Source organism: Patiria miniata, unplaced genomic scaffold, assembly GCF_015706575.1.
Source record: "Patiria miniata isolate m_02_andy unplaced genomic scaffold, ASM1570657v1 HiC_scaffold_13, whole genome shotgun sequence".
In the NCBI taxonomy this organism is placed as follows: Eukaryota; Metazoa; Echinodermata; class Asteroidea; order Valvatida; family Asterinidae; genus Patiria; species Patiria miniata.
Genome location: NW_024037051.1, coordinates 16,924,770 through 16,944,711, shown reverse-complemented (window position 1 = coordinate 16,944,711; position 19,942 = coordinate 16,924,770). Strand labels below are relative to the sequence as shown.

At 40.1% G+C, this 19,942-nt stretch overlaps 1 protein-coding gene across 1 annotated transcript; it reads right to left on the bottom strand.

Annotated features, from left to right (window-relative positions):
- Positions 1–13,862: 13,862 nt before the first annotated feature.
- On the bottom strand, positions 13,863–19,467 carry LOC119721425 (sushi domain-containing protein 2-like). Its single transcript, XM_038191507.1, has one exon. The coding sequence runs from the start codon at positions 19,465–19,467 to the stop codon at positions 15,916–15,918; it is 3,552 nt and encodes a 1,183-aa protein (XP_038047435.1). The 3' UTR covers positions 13,863–15,915.
- Positions 19,468–19,942: the final 475 nt, after the last annotated feature.

Sequence of the window (19,942 nt, the reverse complement as noted above, 5' to 3'; positions counted from 1 at the left end):
GTAGAATATGGCTCTAAAATTCAGCCGTAACTCTTGTTTAAATTCAGCCTTAGCTCCAAAATTCAATTCAAAATTCAGTCCAATCAAATATAACTACTTTGGATCTAGAATCCCACCGTGACTATACCACAATTTAAAATTCACTTCAATCAAATATCAATACTTCTGTTTGGTTCTGATAAAACTGGTTAAATCAAAGTAATCAACCTTTCGGATTAGAACGCTCAATTCGACAATTCAATCACAATTTTGTTCACACTTAATTCCTTCAAACAGCTATATCAACTTCGGTTATATTTCTTATGATTATTCCAAAAACAAAATCACAGCTTTCTGCAAAGTTAAAACTTTACAATTTTAACCGAGGCACTTTCCTTAGTAGAGGGTCTCGTCTCCGTGCACCTTTCCAGCTGACGGGTCAATCGGCACGGGACACACTATGTACAGACTGACATCGTAGTCGTTCTGCAGTCGTTACTATTCATCATGCATGAACCCAACTCGTACTTTGAGGTTTCCGGCCATGGTTATTTCTTCATTATGATGCTTGTGAAGGCTGAGTGTTGCTATGAGCGTGGTCTACAGGACCGGGAAGGTGGCTTTTAGCCTTGCCCAGACTATTTTGGCACTGATTTTGCCAAACTGGCGGATCAGACAAGATCGGTGGCAGATTTCACCGATTTTCTGACGAAAACCTGCTGTATCAGGCGTCTCCTAGCAAGATGGTACCGGTCTCTGTCACACTCAGCTCAGATCTCTCAAATTTGTTGGTGTGTCTTCTCTCTCGATCAGAGAATGCACTCCTCAGAAAACGCACACAACTCTACTTGACAACAACCAACATTCTTTCACACAATACTCACATTCACAGAAACAAACGGACATCAATAACCATGGCCACACGGACAATAATAATTACGTAACCCGACGCACGGCGTTTTAGCAGGTTGACCAAATCAATGACTTAATTTTTAGTGGCTGGAAAAGAAACTACCGGGAAAATGTGCGTACACGATTGGTGAAAAACTTTTGGCATGATCTACTTTACAATACGGGGGTGGCGCGATAGCCGTAGCGCGCGTAATAAATACAATTACGTAACAGAAACGAAGCGAATTAAAAACGATTGTGACATCGCATACCTTTCAGTAAAATTCCTAATGAACTGGGAAGTTGTAGCAGCTAGTCTGGAATCTAGACGTGCTGTTAGATATAAATAGGGTCTGACTAATAAACCTTCGCGCGCATGCTGTTCCTCGTGCAATCGTTACTACTAGAACTGTCGAGCGCAAACTTGCTACTTGCGCAACTTTGAAATTTGCGCGCGCAACTTTGAAATTTGCGCGCGCAAGTTTGAAATATTCGCGATAAATTTCGCAACATCGCATACGTGTGCGCACATATTCGCGATAAATTTCGCGACATCGCATACAGCCCGGTTCATACTTCACGCGAAAGCGAAAGCGAAGCGAAATTCGTGATGTCAACAATACATTCGAAGCGCGTCTACCATTGTTGACGACATGAATTTCGCTTCGCACAAGCTTTCGCGTGAAGTATGAACCGGGCTTACGTGTGCGCAGATATTCGCGAATTGTTTCACGACATTGCATACGTGTGCGCACACATTCGCGATAAATTTCGCGACATCGCATACGTATGCGCACACGTTTGCGATATGCGATGTCCCTTCAGGGCCACCATATTTTACTCCAAGATTTTCGACACACAAAAAAAAACTTACCCTTCGTTAAACGCTACTTTTGTAACATAACTACACAATCGCCGCTTGCCATTGGCCGGCAAGCATAGCACATTCGTAATGCTTTTGTATAATTTACACATGTGTGTGTACAGTACGTACATGCCAGTGTTGTAGTCGAGACCGGATAGTCCGAGACCGAGACCAAGACCAAGACCTGAAGTTGCGAGACCGAGAACGAGACCAGCCTCTTCAAGGCGGACCGAGACCGAGACTGAGACCGAGACCGCAGATAATAAATTACAACTTAATCTAAATTTTAAAAATACACTGATTACAGCTGGACAGTCTATCCTTGAGATGATGATGTTGATGGGGATGTGAAGGAAGCGATTGAAAGCTAGGAATCACTTGTACCTGCTTTTTTGTGTCATGCGAGTGCTCTTCATGTTTGCTTCGTACCATAAATTACTACATGACAACCGAATTTGTTATGTCACAATCAATTAAAAAAAAATTGGAAACAACCTATTTCAAAGAAGGGGAAAACCTAATTTAATGAACTCCATATATTGTTGCCATTTTTTTTTAAATACAGTTTAACTACTATAAAGTGTAAATCTCAAGGAGAAACTCTAACTAAGGAGCACGACAATTTGTACTAGTTTTTTGCAATGCTGAAACTTGACAAAAGTAAAAAGTTAAAGGTTGATGTTCCATCTGTTATAGGAACTCGGACCCTATACTCCACAGCCACCCCCTTGGTTTCAGCAATGATTACAACCGGATATTTAAATGCAACTTGATTCCAAAAAAATTTGGAGCAAGAAAATATTGATTTATTTTTTAAAATTTCAGTCATGGAATATAGACTTGTACATGTAGACCCAAAAATTTAGAGGTGGTAGCCAGATATGGACTGGTTTGCCCACCCCCAATCCCTCTTTGTGATTCTCCTTCAAACCCTGCATGTTTGTGTGTCGATCCCCGACATGTTTGTTTCTTGTTCCTCTGTCATTTACCTCTGAAGGCCTGGCTAAGGCTGAAATGTAATGCCACTTTATTTTCTTTTAACGTCAATACATTTACATATGCTAAAGAAGATCGATGAACGATATTTGCCTGATCTATCTTCTGTTAACCTGCCCGCCGTCATCATCATCATAAGCCTTTTTGAGAATATGGCTGACACAATAGAAGGGCGCTGTCACAAACTGAATGTGGTTGGCGAGATGCACTTTTAGGATTCATGGCTCAGTGCGCACGCCTCTCTGTTTGTACCGTGCCAGCGTATTGTCCGCATCGGCTACTTTGCCAGGCAATTTACTTGAATATTTTAGTGACAAGTACGACATTGCCAATATTCTAATCGCTTATTGTGATGGCCGTAAACAGCATATAGCGATTAATGAAACAAAAGTCTTCTCTACTCATGCAAACGCAATTGACATTGAGGAAGGAGACGAGGCAGGCAATTAGACTCTATTTTTGTGTGACCATGGCAACTAGCTCAATTTGTGTTTATCACGGATGAAAAGGTCACTTTCTTTTTGACTCGTCATGTATTCACATGGCGAGTCAAAAAGAAAGTGACCTTATGATAAAAAAAAATGGCACGCTCCATTTTGTAAAAAAATATAATTGGGATAAAGAACATGTTATTGAGTAGTAACTGTGAAAATTTTACGTAAATTGCATACTCTATTCCCAAGTCGTGTCTAATTTAATAAAGGGATCACACAATTCAGCTGTCAACCACTAATACAAATTTAACGGTCTACGAATTGATGAATATCCATTAATAAATGTAATGTAGGGGAAAAAATGTTTTCCTGCCTCCACGAAAAAAGGAAATTGAAAAGGAAAATAGAAAAAAAATCACCAATATTTCTGTGGAAAAAGAGTTGAAATGTTCCACGTATTCAAAACACAAAATCTGACGGTAAAAATAATGTTTCAGTCTTGATTCATAAGATTTAAATCTCAGTCGTATCTGGAATCAATAAGGATGGCTGTAAAGCGCTTGTTTCAACAGACCATCCCACAATAAAAACGAGAAATAAGAAGAGGAGCATTGGTTGTTGGACTATGCCTCCCTCACTAGAAAGTGAAGAGAGACGTGTCTATTAGCATCACACTGCAGTCACATTTTGCCCTAAACTGATTCTTAACTTAACCTAAACTGATTCTTAACTTAAGGGCCCTGTCACACTTCTGCGTATCCTAATTCCTTATGAGGTGCGCATTGACATTTTTTTCATACGCAGTCGTACGCACAATACGCACCTCATATGCATACGTATGGTACGGCCCAGTACGCTGGATAGTTTTGGGCATGCACAAAACTACGCTGCGTACGCTGTTACGCAGGTCATAAGTTATAAATACGCAGCGTATCGGTCCCGCATCGGTCGAGCGCGGTACGATTACGCTATGTGTTCAAAGGGGATAAGCCGTTCATACGCGGTAATACGCTGACCTCTATGCCCGCTGAACGAACTCATATCGAATGCCGACGTATTGCACGAATTAGTACCGCTCGTCCTGCGAGCGGGCAGCGCATTGTACTTATTCGTAATTTATGAGGAAGGCACAAATAGCGAACTTGCGCACTGCATACGCAACTCATACGCATCTCATACGCAGTGGATGCGCTGAATTCGTTACTTGTTCGCTAGATGTGCGTCGCACACAAGTCAAAGTAATCAAAAAATGTTGGCGTTTTTGATCGTACGGCTGCGTATTGAAAAAAATTGATAAGGAACTCATAAGGAATTAGGATACGCAAAGGTGTGACAGGGGCTTAACCTAACTAAAAGGGCCGGGGCGGAATCCGCCCTCCCCCCTCACTTTTTGAAGGGACCGAGACCGAGACCGAGACCAAGACCGAGACCACAGCTCCCGAGACGGAGACCGAGATCAGCAAAAAGTGGTCTCGAGACCGAGACCGAGACCAGTCTCGAGACCTACAATACTGGTTCATTGTACATGCACAGTACATGTACATGTATACGGTACACCGGAATGCGTATACCATGTGAACCTCGGGAAGGGGGTCTAAAAGTCGGCGTTTCGTGCGTGCGTACGTACCTAATGGACGGCCCCGTGACTCGTCATGTAGAGAATGCAGCTGCAAGCGTGGGAAAACTGATCTTGAATATTTTTTTTTTTTTTTTGCTGTGAAGGCTACTGGCTTTAGATACATTTCACAGCTGTACCACGTTTTGCAAAAAAAGAACGTCTCTAGCATTTTATACATGTTAATATTTGACAACATACCTGTGCTGAAGGCAAAATCGGACTCGTTTAAGCCCCTCAGACGACTTCGAATTGTTCTTCCTCCCACTCGGAAAAAAAATAAGTCCTTCCCATAGAGGGGCAAATACCATTGCAAAAAAGGGTTCTTATTTTGTTTTAATCTTCAATGCAGAGATTCAAACTTAACAGCTCAAATATACCGCCTCTTGCACGTACGGGGCATGCCCACAAAATGGAAAACAAAACCTATAGGGCCTTTGTAAACTCTGGAAATATTGTTCTGGGATGAGTTTCGCTCTTGTGCACCCCTTAATCAAGAATTTAGCTGCGCCCTAAAATAGGCAAGACCAAAGGTTGGTCCAACTTTACAAGAACCAGCTATATTTACCTATTCTGGCATAAAAAGGCATTTCTGTTGGGCAGTCGGGTCGGGCAGTACATCAGTAACGTAAGTAATTAAAGTCATAAACAGGTTCATGAAAAAAAGAGCCACCACTGGAGTTTACATTATGAAAACATTTCTGTCAAGGTGGTTCAGTACGGGAATAGTTTATTTTGATCTCACCTGGTCAACTTCTGGCAAGCCACAAAACGTCTTGACAAGAAAAATACACGTCTGTGCTGTCAGGAAGTGCTGTAAACATGAACACAGAAAAAGAAACGATAAACCGATTGTACGATTTTGGCAATTCTCATTTTACACTACGTGAAGTCTTTTCATACATAATGTTACACTCTAAGAAAAAAATAGGCAATATTGGATAAAATCGTACTCTTTATGGCAGTAAGAAGGGAACATGGTCGTTATGGAGGTAAACTTGACACAACTTCTGTTGTGTCAAATTTTAGTCCTGCACTGTGTAACCATTTCACGCATAAAAGACGTTAACTTTTACTCAAAAAAATATGTTTAAAAAGGTACCCCCAAAAGGAGTAATATTTTTGTTTACCCATCATGTTGATTAAGTCCTGCCCACTCCATGTGGAGTAAAACTTTAAACGTACGTTGCGTTACATTGTACTCAAATGTTTCTCAAAAATATGCAAAACAATATTTTTCCCCTCTATATTTATGTTTTTTTCGCTGCTATTTCTTATTTTGCTCAGGGACAAAAATAGACTTTGACGTCGTGGGGATAAATTGGCAGAACTCGTACCCATTTTTGAAAGAAAGTTTGAACTTAAAGAGTTTTAGCTCACGACATGCAGCCTTCTACACATCGTAGACTATTCTGGTGTGGTAAACGTGTGACCATCATATATTGTCCATGCTAATTACTCATGTTTTCATTTTCATTGCTCTTAGTCCATGCTCTTGTCCATGCTCTCACAGAGTCAGTCTGTCGGTACTGTGCATATGCAACACAGTACCGAAGGCATCCAACACGTACAACGAAGCCGTTATTTGGAAGGGATCCTTCCGTTTGCAAAGACTATAGCCAGTTTATTGCCGTGTAAATTTTTTTGCACAGAAAGTTGATTGATGAATGGTTATTTATACGCATATTATTACAGCGCGACTCCACAACATAACGGTTTCGCTGTACGTGTACGTGTTGGATGCCTTCGGTACCTGCGTTACAAATAATGCACACACACAGACTCTGTGAGAGCATGGACTTAAGAGAAAATGAAAACCGTAATTACGCATGAAAAATACATGATGATCGCACGTTTACCACACCAAAATAGTCTACGATGTTTAGAAGGATGCATGTCGTGAGCTAAAAATCTCGTAGTTCAAACTTTCCTTCAAAAATGGGTCTCGCGTACGTCCTCCATCTTGAACAATCCGCGCGCGCCTACAATGCAATGTATACATGTTTACTCATACAAGGTAGTAAACGTCTGCCCAACTCGGAGTAAACAACAACGCGTTTATCAACTTTTCGGAGTACGATTCACGGCTCCGCTTTATTGAGCAAAATTTACCGTGTGAAAGGGTAAAACTCGTATTTTGTTATAACACAAGTGATGCGTAATAATGTTTTGGGGTTTAAATCAATAATTGTTTAAAAATTTACTCAATTATTTTACCCAACAACTTTACTCAACAACAATTTACATGTCTTTAGAGTGTAATTTTTAATAATTAATTATTTTGATTAAAACAATTTTCACATTACAACAATGCCAATAGGCGAGGATGTTCTCTTTTCAACTGATATTTTATTATCGGACTTTGCAGCAAATTTGTATTTTACAACAGTAAAGTATTGCATGCATACTAAGATAAGAGTTTCATTCAACGAATGTAAAATGATACAAACGTACAACATTGGAAACTACATGACTTTCATGTTTTCTGAAAATCAGAAAGCATGTAAAGGGATAAAAAGTGGAACAACATTTTCAAGTTTTCTTGGATACATTTCTCCTGGAACAAAACTATAGATTAAAACAAAACGTTTTTGGAATCAGTTGACCATTCCGAATTCCCAATAGTGTACTATTTAGATCTAGTTCTAAAATTTGGCGATATGGCCATAGAAACAAATACACACATACCTTTCGATTTTTCTGCTCATTTGCTCGAGAAACTCCCAGTCAGTCTGTCCGCAGTACCAGAAGTGCAACTGCGTAGAACATGTATTTCTAATCACTTGACAGCGAGAATCGTGTACGTGCGTATAGTCCACTGGGTTTGTGCAGTATGTGCATTACACACAAGTCTTTTCAAATCCCTGTTTTGTGATGTGAAATATTACCTTTCGGGTAAAGCCCCATGTATTGTAGTATTCAGATAGAGCGTAAAGTCACGTTCATGTATGGAATTGTTATGACTTATTCCTACCCGGTAAAAAATTGCGAAATCAAGGACAAACAAATTCGGGGAGGTCCTCTCTTTTGTAGCATTTGGGGTGAGAGCATTGGGTCAGGCCATGGGCGTCGCGGGGGGGGGGGGGGGGGGGGGGGGCAAGGGGCGCTTGCCCCCCCCCCCCCCCCCGGAAAAGCCACACAAAAAAGAGGCGCAAAGTCATAGTGGTGTGAATTTAATGAGCTGGGGGGGCCAAAATGTCCCTGCCCCTGTCTAAAACTGAGAAATCGAGAATTTGTTCAGAAATACAAGAATTTTTTGGGAAAAATATGTTTTGCCCCCCTCTAGAAAAAATCCTGGCGACGCCCATGGGTCAGGCCTTTTGTTGAATTTGTTCTATTTGTATCCGTTGGCATTCCTCAAAAAGGAATCATAGATTTAGTCTTAAATTTACACACTGCAGTACAGTCTTACCTATAACTGCTCCAATTCCTATGAAAGTCTGTGGATAAAATCCAGAGATATCCCACCTCTAAAATTAGTAATTTATCCCATACAAATGGTAATCACACAGTACATGTAGAGGGATTTGTGTTGCAGTAATTATTGGTGTCAGATCGTTTCTAGTTCAAGACAGATCCAGGACTTGTTTGCCCTACTTCAATAATGTTACATGAGTGTTATTATTGTGCTTTAACTGAACATAGTTATTGTGTTTTAACAGAACTTGTATCTTAACGTATATCTTAGCAAAGAACGTGTCTTAGCAAAGTTTGTAACGTTGGAATGTGGCCATTTCTAATACACATTTGGAATGTGGAGTGTCAGGTGCTGTGTCGTACATATATAGCATAACATTCTTATGGGTGTTTTTTGCTTCAAATGCGTGCTGATGACTGCAAATGGTGCCCGACTACACTTAGTTCAAATATATGGGAGTCCAGAGAGGCCACATAAAGCTTATTCTCGAACATAACTCAATCTAAAAACACGTTAAAATTGTGCAGCAGCAGGATTCCAGTCAAACCAGTGAGTTTGGCGGTTTTGAGACATCATCTTTTATTGAAAAAAGGAATTTTCATTTTGCCGACGCGCATGGCTACGGCGACGCGCGCGCATACCAGAAACCGGAGATTTTTTTTTTGGCCTTAGTTCAGTTTTTTATTGGAATGGAGCCAAATCAGATAGGCCATACGTCCAATTAGCATCAACGGATTTTCATTAGAGTTTCACCAGTTGTAAATAAACTGCGCTTTACTTTTTAAAAGTAACTAAAATTCTCGATTCTATAATTTTTGAGAAGTGTAGTCAAGTTCCTTCATGCACATGTTGATTGGGACACGGTGTACAATTATTCATGCCAAGTCAGTCCCTTGAAAAGCCCATAAAATGAGCCTGGTTTACCTGGCATTTTCACTCCTCTCTCTATTGTTGACTTTTTTTCTTCCAAACTTGGTTGAGGTCTTAAGCTATATGCTGCTGAGTCACCTGACATTCAGCACAATTACGTTTGTTATTGAGAAAAAAGCAGCGTCCCACCAAATAAAATGATAACAATAAACACATTGTGACTTTGGTTCTGACCCGTTCTCAGCTGAAATGTGCACAGTGCATTCAGCTCAGTGACAAGTATTATTTGAACTGAACAGATCAAATAACACCACAAAGCGGAAAGAAAGTTGCTAGAACCCTGATCACAACCTCGTCCCCAGCGGGTCTACTTTATTTTCAACCTCGTTTCCAATAGTAAGCCCTGGATAGGAAACTTTCTTCCTGTATTCTGATTCGATACCGCAATTGGCAAGTACTGGAGTTATATCGTGTACTTGGTGTTGTTATTTCCAACGTGCATTACGTGTTTTCACGTTCATTTTAATTATAACGTCCACACCTTCCCAAAAATAATCCTTTCCAATTTTTGCATATTAACATGAAATTGGACACTGCATATTGACTTCAGAAGATTGTAACATTTAAACTTTGAAAAAAAATCGTGCTTTTGTAACTCACGCCGCGACGAATTGATTCTTTCTTTTTTTTACCCAAAAACCGCAAACAAAAAACAAACGCTAACGTGAAGCACAGGTAGGCACCAGACTATTCCTAATTTGCATACGTCTCCAAAAAAGTGTCAGTCTAAATATTTTTGTAATAACAACAAAATCACCAAGTGAATTTTGAAACGTTATTATTGTGCAGATACTCCTAATCCATGGCCTAAACCCCAATGAGTGGTATTAAATTTCCCTCACGCCTCACACAATGGTCAATGGATGGCAACAACTTTTTTGGACACTGACCAATTTCCTTGCAGTCAAAATCCACTTCTATTTCCCCTGCTATACTTTAAACAAAGGCTAGGCACCATGCACAAGTCAGATTATTGTATCAAGTGAGCACTGTGACAAGTCAAACTGGGTCAATAGACAAAGCATGTAAGGTGTGGTCACAGCTGTTTTATTACTTATCTGGAGTCAATAGCTGTATCAAGTTACTTAAACAGTTCCAGCCAGACAATCCTGCTTCATGTAGGCTGGGAATTCTTTACTACTGAAAACAGTCACTTGCTTGATTTTGACTGGAAGGACTACTCGGCATAGAATGTATGTTTGCATAGGAAGGCTAATCAATTTCAGCGCTTGTTTATTAAGTTTAGGCCAGCGACGAAAAACTGGAGATTCTTTTATTCGAATGAGCGAGGACGCAAAGCGTCGGAGCCATGTTAATCAAAGAATATCCACCTTTTGAATGTTGAATATCCAATTGTAAATTACAATCACTTGTTCCAACCGCTGGGACATGCGGCTGGTATAATCTGTGTTGAATGTCACGGGCTATTTGTTACACATTTATGTTAACACTATAAGTGTAAACTCCCAGGTATGGTAGGGAATAGGCCATGTGCATATGTCACATCACTGCGCTGTATTGTTAGATTACAATATTACATCTAGCCAAGTGAAACTTGAGGTACATGTACAAGCGAAATGTCTTATCCTATTGAAGTTAGCTAAACCCTTTTCCAAACAAGATTATTTGTTCGACTTCTTATTTGGCACGAAAAACGCCTCCTCTTTCTCAAACGAACCAGTTGCAATGCATTACAAAGGAAGGATTGTTGGGGAGGAGTTGGGCAATTATTTTCAAACTAAACTTGCATGTTTGTCTTTGAAGCTGCGACATAAAACACACACACAGCGATTAATACGTATTCCTGCCTACGGATTGGTCAAGCAATTTGGCGGCAACCATTAACGATGATTGGCTGTTTAGAATCCCAACGCTAATTGGCTGCCTAGAATCCCAACGGTTGCTATAAAAAGACGAGATATTCATATTACGTCCGCAATCGGGAAAGATTAAACGGCAAGCATGGACATTTGCACACGGCACCAAACCAATATTTCCGTGGAGTATAATGGATTTTATCATTACGTGATAAAATGTCTTGTCTTAGAAATAGGGTCTACATGGAGAGTCACATGCATGCGGTCACCACGTGTGGGTTGTAGTGCATACACAACAGGCTCTTCATTACCTCTCAAATCCAAACGGAGTTATACATGTGTGTTAGTTTTACAACTGCGGAAAATACTGGATTAAAAAAACTATTAAAATGCGATAGTACGAGATTGAGGATTTTTGACACCAACCACAAGGAAGTTTGGCAAGCGGCTCATGTGGAACCACGTTTCATCGTCCACGCAGGCACTCACAGATGAAGACTACTGACCTTGATATTTGTTACTGGAGTACACATCCAAATATCTCACTCACCACACGGAATTATATCGTTTGGAAAATGCATAACATTGGAATATCATCTGAGATGTATTGATCGGTAAGTTTCAATTTGATTACTTCTGTTATTTATCGAAATATTTATATTAAAATAAACGAAGAATTGTATGTTTTGGATTGTTTACTTATCATATTTCAAAGGTCTGGTTGAAAGGAAACTAACCTAATGTCGCACTGTTCTTGAGATAAAGACGAAAAATCTCGATTGTTTACTTCTGACGCGCCGGATATTTTGTGGCATAGGCATACGTATTTCCAGCCGTGTCCATTCAGTGTTCTGTACACGTTGTGTTTGTAACAACACATAATACACACATCACTAATACACAAGAGTTGTTTCACGTACGTCCGCAGAATGCGACGCACCGATGAAAGATGTGCCGAAGGATCACGACTCCTGAGAGTCAAAACGTTGACCCCGAAATTCGTTCTCGCTGGAATATTAACACAAAAACGCCCAGTTTCTTTAAAAAAATGTTGTGCGGACGTTTATATCCTACGTTTAAATGCTCTTTCCAATTAATATCGTTTCGTTTAAAACGCGTTTTGTAGCCCAATTCCGGGCCGTTAATTTGTGAACTATATGCCTACGTATGATATGACTTGTTATCTTTCGATTTTCTCCTCGGTTCCTTAAGGGTACACCCAATAATAGAAATCCCATAGACACCAGGGATAAATCCCCATACTTCAAAATTCTTTTACAAATACTCAAAACTCTGACAGGTGTTAAGGCTACACAGAAAAATTATAACCAGTATGTCATCTTTCATTTTCTTTTCAATTTTTGGTGAGTTGACCATTGACATTTCGAAAAAGTCTCACCCAAAGAGGACCAGCCCTTAAACGAATGATATTTCCCAAACTGGAAAAGTAGACATTTTAGAAAAAAAGGTCCCTCCACAACATGGCTAAATAGCGCCACTTTCGGACCGAATTGCATCCAATATGCTCAGACGTGGAAGCCCTAAGTCCAGGCCAGAGGTACAGTGCCAAATGTCTTCAATGCCCCAATCTCAAAACTCTCTTATATAGAATATTTTGAGTGTATAACTTTTACATATGAGCTCGGCGGACGGATTTTTTGCTTATTTACTGGGGTGTCCCCTTAATACCCGAAAGTTTGCTATTTTTCCTCAAGCCAAGGCAAAGAAGAAGGATCCATAACTCATGTTTCGTGAAAAAAAGCTGAAAGAAAAGAATATCTCAGGTCGATATCAGGCCTGAACATGGGAAGCTTTTATGTGCATTTCCCGGCTGTATAGCGCCCTCGTGGCGTTAATTGAGTTCCAGCTCTTCTCAACCTCCATAAGTCCCCCTCCCCTATTTTTCTCGACATTGCCTTAATCGGCTGATGGCTTATCCCTCCCCTTGGTTCCTCCCACAAAAAAAAAAAACACTTTCGCGTCATAGCGCATGCGTGGCGCGGCGGCCATTTTTGTAAGTCTATAGGGTGCAGTTAAAAAATTCCCATAGACAAAAGTGATAAATCCCCATACTTGAGTCTTTTAAAAAAAGACTCAAAACTGTCACAGGTGTTCAGGTTACACAGAAAAGTGATGATCAACATTGTCATCTTTCTTTTCTTTTTAATTCTTGGTGGGTTGACCATTGACATTTCGAGATTGTTAAATTTGGCAGATCGTTTTCCTGGAAAGTCCCATCTATTGTAAGGTCTGTTTTAATTGAGTGAGAGATCTGGAGGCTGAGTGCTTGATGACAATTGTTTACAGTCCAAGTTTAATGATAAATTACGTTACATCAATGACCTTGAAGCGATTGAAAAGCTGGTAGCACATTTACGGGGAAGTCCACTGAGTTGGAATGATCAGGTTGACCAAAATGGCGACGAAAGTCGTTGGAATTTCATGATACGTTATCAACTGTATTGCTTACTTCGTAGAAATCAACAAGCTGCTCTTTGCTCACGCGTTAAAAAAAATGGATTAGGAAATTCATGTTCACTTGATCTGTTGCATGGCACAGCATTGTAAAGCTAAGCTGTAACTAGAGTTTGTTTTAAATCAGACGGATCTATGAATGTTCAAAGGGGGTGGCTAGGATAGGGAGTAGGGGTAGATGAGGCGTTAAAGTTAACGAATACAGCTATAGTTGGCTGTTCTCAATATCCTTCCGTGCGACAGAGCGCATCCCATAATGAATTGATTTTTTAGACAAATAACAAACACTCCACTCATGATAATGAACACTCGATTGAAAAATGTTGAGCTGTCTTTCGAAATATATTCTGCATGCATGACATTTTGTGAAGCAAACCTTTGCTATTTTCGGTTCAAATATGAGTACAATCAAAGTTAACTCAACGTTGAGTTCATATTGATGTTCAACTAATTTACAATGATATGAAATCAAAAACAACACTCGAAGGCCTTTAAATCTACTTCGCTGTAATAATTCTAGGCAGAACATATATTTTATAGCAAATGCAATTTTTCTCCACATTGTAATATAACCTTTTACGCGAATACACCTGGCATACTCAATGATATTACATCCCATACATTTGATTATACTTCAATCTACTTCGCTATTATACTTAAAAGCGATAATATTGTGTGAAAAAAAAAACAATTTTTCTGCACATTTTAATTAAAACATTTTTTTTTTAAAGTACACCTTGCATATTAAATTAAACCCAATGATATCATATCCCACACACTCAATTGTAATTAATTGCCTTTAAATCTACTTCGCTGTAATAATTAAAAGCGAGAATATTTCGTGTTCAATGCAATATTTCTGTACGTTTTAATTAAAACCTTTTAATGCAATCGTTTACAAGACAATTTTCCAAATCTGAGCATACTTCAACGACAAATTCAACCAATTTTACTGAGTACACCATGTAAATAACAATAGCCTCCAATTAAATGATATCTTTTCCTGCCCATCAACATTACTGGAAAAGTCTTTCAATCTACCGCGCTGTAATTCGTTAAAGCGGAAATAGTTTACACTTTTCGTTAATTCCATCATAGTCAAATTTTGCGTTTGTCCAAAAACTTTTCTCACAAATTTTTGGGTTCACAATTTGAACAGAAAACCACTAAACTGAAAAGTGTGTTCCTAAAGAGACTACACAGCAAGAGCTCCCTCAGTTGTCAGGAAATGCAGGTATAGAAGTGCACTTTTAAACAATGTTAACCAACAATGGGATTCAAATAGTTTTCATGCATTAAGAGGAATAGAAAGTTGCGAAATATATGTTCCCAAGTAAAATTCATGTCCTGGTCCTTTAGCTTGTTGACAGTCTTCTTATCTATTGAAAACCCTTCAATTAACTCATCCACATTAGTTACAATCTAAGTATTTTATAGATAACTACAATATTGATTTTAAACCAACGTTTAAAATAAAAACACAATACATGTACATAAGTAAACAACGGCAACAGGTGGTTAAAAAGTCTGTGTAACCTAAAATGAAAAGCTGAATTGTTTTTTTTCTTGATATTAAATCCTGAAATCAATCAAAACATTTTTCATTTCTAAATTATAAATATCATAAAATATACCTACTCTAAAGAAAAGTCTAAAAAAACGGATATTGGTAAAGTTTCCGTGAAGCAAAGTTTAAGACACCACTATACAGCCATTAACATTATAAAACTCATAAACGATATAAAACTACACTCCCTTTATTGTAATGACGTAACTAGAGCAATCATTTCTACATAATAAAATTGGTAAACATAACATGTTGGTATATGAATACATGCATGACTGTTGTTTTCAGAACTCAATTCATTTTTACGACAAACCATTCATACAGTTACTTGGTTTTGTAACAAATTCTGCTTACTTTTAGTTTTACTGAAACAATTCTCGGGTCGTGTTACTTTTTTATCGGTTTAAATAATATAAGTTGCCTCTTGAAAGGAACCTGTTTCACAACATGATTGCCTCTTAAGGAGTACAACACTGAAATGTATGTGTTATGCATTGTAATTAACAAGATTAATATTCTTACATTCTACATTTAAACTTCAACCTTTGCTAAAAATCGCTGTACACGTGTAACTAGGGCTACGAGGCCTATACTGCTTAAAACCACCCAAGGAAACAAATATGCATCCGATCCAGACTCCTATCCTTGTTATTATAGGCAGGTAATCTGAGCAATTCACTTCATATGTTGTCTTGGTAATCTGAGCGAAATTTTATCTGATAAGCTGGCTTGAAGGTCTACACCCGACCTATTATAAGCGCGATTAAAAATGAACTAATGTACTTTACTTAGTGTGTTGATTTGGCTATAACGATCGGGATAACAAACAAATAATTTACCACTGCTCTTGCGATACCTCTACAGTGTAATTCAGCTGTAAAGAAACTGTGGTTTGTTTCAAGACGTGTCTTTCTTTTGTTGTTGAAACTTATTTTCTCTTGACGAAAATGTAAATCAGACCACAGATAGCAAGTACAACAATCACGGCACCAACAACAATAGCAGCTATGATGCCAGGAGTTAGTCCTCCCTCCTCGCCATTATCCATGCCAGCACAAACAGGCAGATCAGACGACCACTGACCATCTTCAAGACAGGTCAATCTGGAAGACCCTTTCAAGGTGAAGCCATCATCACAAGCCACATCTACAGTGGCATTCACGAAATACACAGACCCGGACAGCAATCCGTTCTCCACATCACCCGGGTAGCCACAGCTGACAATCTTGACCAATCCTTTCTGGACTTCAGTTATTGTGACTGTCACCACAAGAGTCTCGTTAGCAAAAGACAGGCTGCCGGTGATTACCGCATCAAAGACACACTCAATGGAATCGCCACACAAGTCCTTGATTTCCTGACTCACTTCGTTCAGATCAGGAATCTCGAAGGTCGGGGAAAACTCAGGAAAGTGGTATGTGCTGTAGTCAAATGGGGAAATGTAGGTGAATATGGACTCCTCTGGAGCCACCAACCACTCCAAACCAAAATCGTGAAGTTCTTTCAGCGAAGAACCAGGCTCCAGAATGGTTCCGTTTGGGAACTGAGGGTCGTCATTTGCGTTTCCGTTTAGGTTACCAAGAAGTCCTTGAACTTGACCCTGGAACTTGGTGTCCAGTTGAGCGATGAACGACATCACCTCGGTATCAATGTAAACGGTGACAGCAATGCCAGCACTGAATGCTATGTTGACTTTGGTCATGTCAGAGTTGAGGCGGATTCGAACACCTCTGAGGCGATGAACTTTGACGGGGATGGAGTCAAGACGCAACGGCTCACCATCTACAAGAATCAGTGTCTCGTTCATGTTAGACATCTGCACCTGGACTTTGGAGGAATCGTTGGTTTGAAGAACGAATGCCGTATACACAGAGGCGTTGGTGTTGCGGTACCTCTCCATACGGGCTTGAAAGGTCAAGTTATGTACTGCAGAAGACGCCATCAGAAATTCTCCAGCTCCGTTGAAGGTGAACTTGTAGCCATCCAGACTTGTAAGATGAGGATCCCCAGTGCCCCCAGCCGGTCGAGGTGGGTCGTAGTCAGAACAATCATCCGATGGCCTGTACTTGTGATATTCTTTACAGTTGTTTGACAGTTTGCATAAGCAAAGCCAAGGAAGGACATCGAACCATTGATGCTTCCAGAAATGCTCTCCTGGACTGTACCTATCGGCTGTTCCTCCCCCAGGGGGACCTACCAGGATATTACCGTCTGTTCCGTAACAACACTGTTGACCTGCTCCAGTCGGCAATGAATTAACAGACCGGTAACAGTTCTCAGCACCCGGATGGAAGAAGGAATTCGCAAAATTCGCCTCCTGGAAGTTCTGGTCTCGGTCAGCTTGTCCTGTGTTGCAAGGACACGCAGGAATTTCAGTGGGAACAGTGGTTTTGAAGTGATATTTGGAAATATTGCAGATTCTTTTCACTATTTTCAAAACTTTATAGATTCTAATGGCCCATACCATCACTAATGGCAAAGCTCGTTTGCGCACAGCCGATGGTGTGAGATATGTTGCTCGAAGAGACAAACCATCACCAATGAGAGAGTCAAGCTCGCTTGGATATATCATCAGACTACCGTTGTTCAAAACATTGCTCTTCACTGCAACACCATCCATCAAGACTGGATTCCCATCGCTGTCATAATCTGTGTCTTGTATCATAACAGTCACATGTGAAACTCCTTCACCAAGACTTCTAGGATCCCAGGATAACATGATCGGACCATCTGAGGTTAGGTCAATGATGCCATCTTCATACTCGGAATTCACCTGTTGGATTTGAACTAGTGGCGGCAGATCCTCTTCAGATGCAACGTAGACAATGCCGGAGTATGGAAATGATCCACCATCGTCAAGTGATACATAGACAGATGTAAGTCCGTTCTTGTAAAAAGTAGGAGTGATACAGACAACAGTGTAAGGGTCAGTGCGTTCACCAGAAACAATGACGTCTCCAAAGCCAGTGGCAAATTTGCACTTTGCAGCAATTTGAAAGGATATAGCATTTGTTTGCAAACAGGGAACAGTCATCGTGAATAGCTCGCCACCAAGTTCTCGCAAATAGTACGGTGTCAAACTCAGAACATGTTTATTGCTGGGGAGAGACAGACCAGCGGCATAGCCATAGGATTCGGCGTCTTCATATCCATAGACAATGACAGACAGGGGTGATGAAAACGGATCTGTTTGCTCGACATAGTAGACACCTTCACCCTTTGGAAGTTGAACTGTAAGTGATGCGTAATTGGTGTGAGGAACATCGCTTTCGTGTACATTTGAGCCGTTGATTGGAAGACTGTTAAGATACACAGTTTGTCGAGATTCATTTTTCACAATGATGTTGATGAAATTGAAGTAACCACCGGAATCACCTCCAGAATGAGGAGGGGTCGTGAATCCAAACACAAACCCAAAGTGTTCTTCTGCAGGAACCTGAATGATGGAGGGGTCGACTGTGATACCATTGATGGAAGCCAAATGCTGCATCATCAGAGCGGGTTTGCTTGACCTAATGAGGCCGGAACCCGAAAGACGCCCTTCCCAAAATTCACCCGGTTCCAACGACTGGTGTTCAAATCCGGGGATGGTGAGATTGGTTTCGCTGAAATAAGCAACAATTCGGTAGATGTTGTCATCGTCACTGCGGGCCGCGGTGTAGATGTGTCTCTGTCCCCAGCTCTTAACTGGTACCAACTGCTCAGTCACCATGTCACAATATGAACCAGCGTGGTTTGTGCATTCATTGCCACTGAACACAGCAACTGGTTTGTCACTCTGAATGATACTTCCAGTTAAATCTTCCGAACTCTGACCTTGGATTTGAACGGCTTCTAAGTTATTGATAGTGAATCTTAACACATCACCTGCACTATAGCTTTGCCCTTCGAATGTAACTGCTCCTCGTAATATAACCTGAACCAAAGTGGAATCCTCTGTCCCAATGACAGCAAACTGCGAGTTTTGGTCAACTAATGGTCTTGACGTCATCACCACGTATTGCATGCCGAGATTATTTGTTGGTATACCGAGAAAACCGTCAGTGGTGTAATCTTGATACATCAGACCGTAAACGGAGACATCAGAGCTTGCTGAAAATTCAAGAACTTTTTGGTTTCTCTCAGTGTTTTCCATCACAAGTTCAACTGGTACGTTGGTCCGTATAAATTCACCTGCATCGATCACAAAGGTCTCCTGGAATGGTTTTCCTGCTATTTCGTGCTTGCTGCTGATGGTGACTGTGGTTTGCTGATTACTGAAAGCCACCACCAAAATGAACAGCTCCCTGGATGCGACGTGGCTGTCATCGTAACTATCAATAAATCCAAGAACAAAGTGTTTACCTCTTGATATCCCAGCGCATCGAGGCTGATTGTTACCAGGTAAGTGCAGATCCAGAGCTGACACCGGCATTTCTGATAATGCAAAGGCCATGAAGATGACCAACCAGAAAATATGTCTCTTCAGTACAGGCTTCATTCTGGCAAAAAAAGGAAAACATTTCAAGACTTTAGAGCAGACTACAAGGCAGGCATCCTGGGTTCAAATGAATGAGTGGAGTTTTCAAAAAAAAAAGTGTGGGTCGTTTAAACAAGGTTGTTGCCAATAAGACCAAATCAGAAAAAGCGTCTATAAGTCATTTATAGTAATTCTTTTTTTCATGCAAGGTATAAATCAGACAGATTCTCAAAATTTGAAGCCGTTATTTTGTGTTCATATTGTGGGCGTGGCCCACGTGTGTAAAGAGGGGGTATACTGGAGAAAAGTTCAACTTAGTCTATCTACAATGCTGTCTATGTGGTAAAAAGATGACAATTCTGTATGGAACCGCAAACAGTTTTCGGACATTAAAAGCTGGAATATTAGAAATTATCAGTAAAGTGTCGAAATAGGTATTGTCTTTTTTATTGTTTCAGGTAAATTGACGGGATAAATAAACATTTTTCTCACTCCT

What these genes read in the sequence shown, in the direction of transcription:
- LOC119721425 (XM_038191507.1), bottom strand. Translation starts at nt 19,467, where the DNA reads ATGAAGCCTGTACTGAAGAGACATATTTTCTGGTTGGTCATCTTCATG.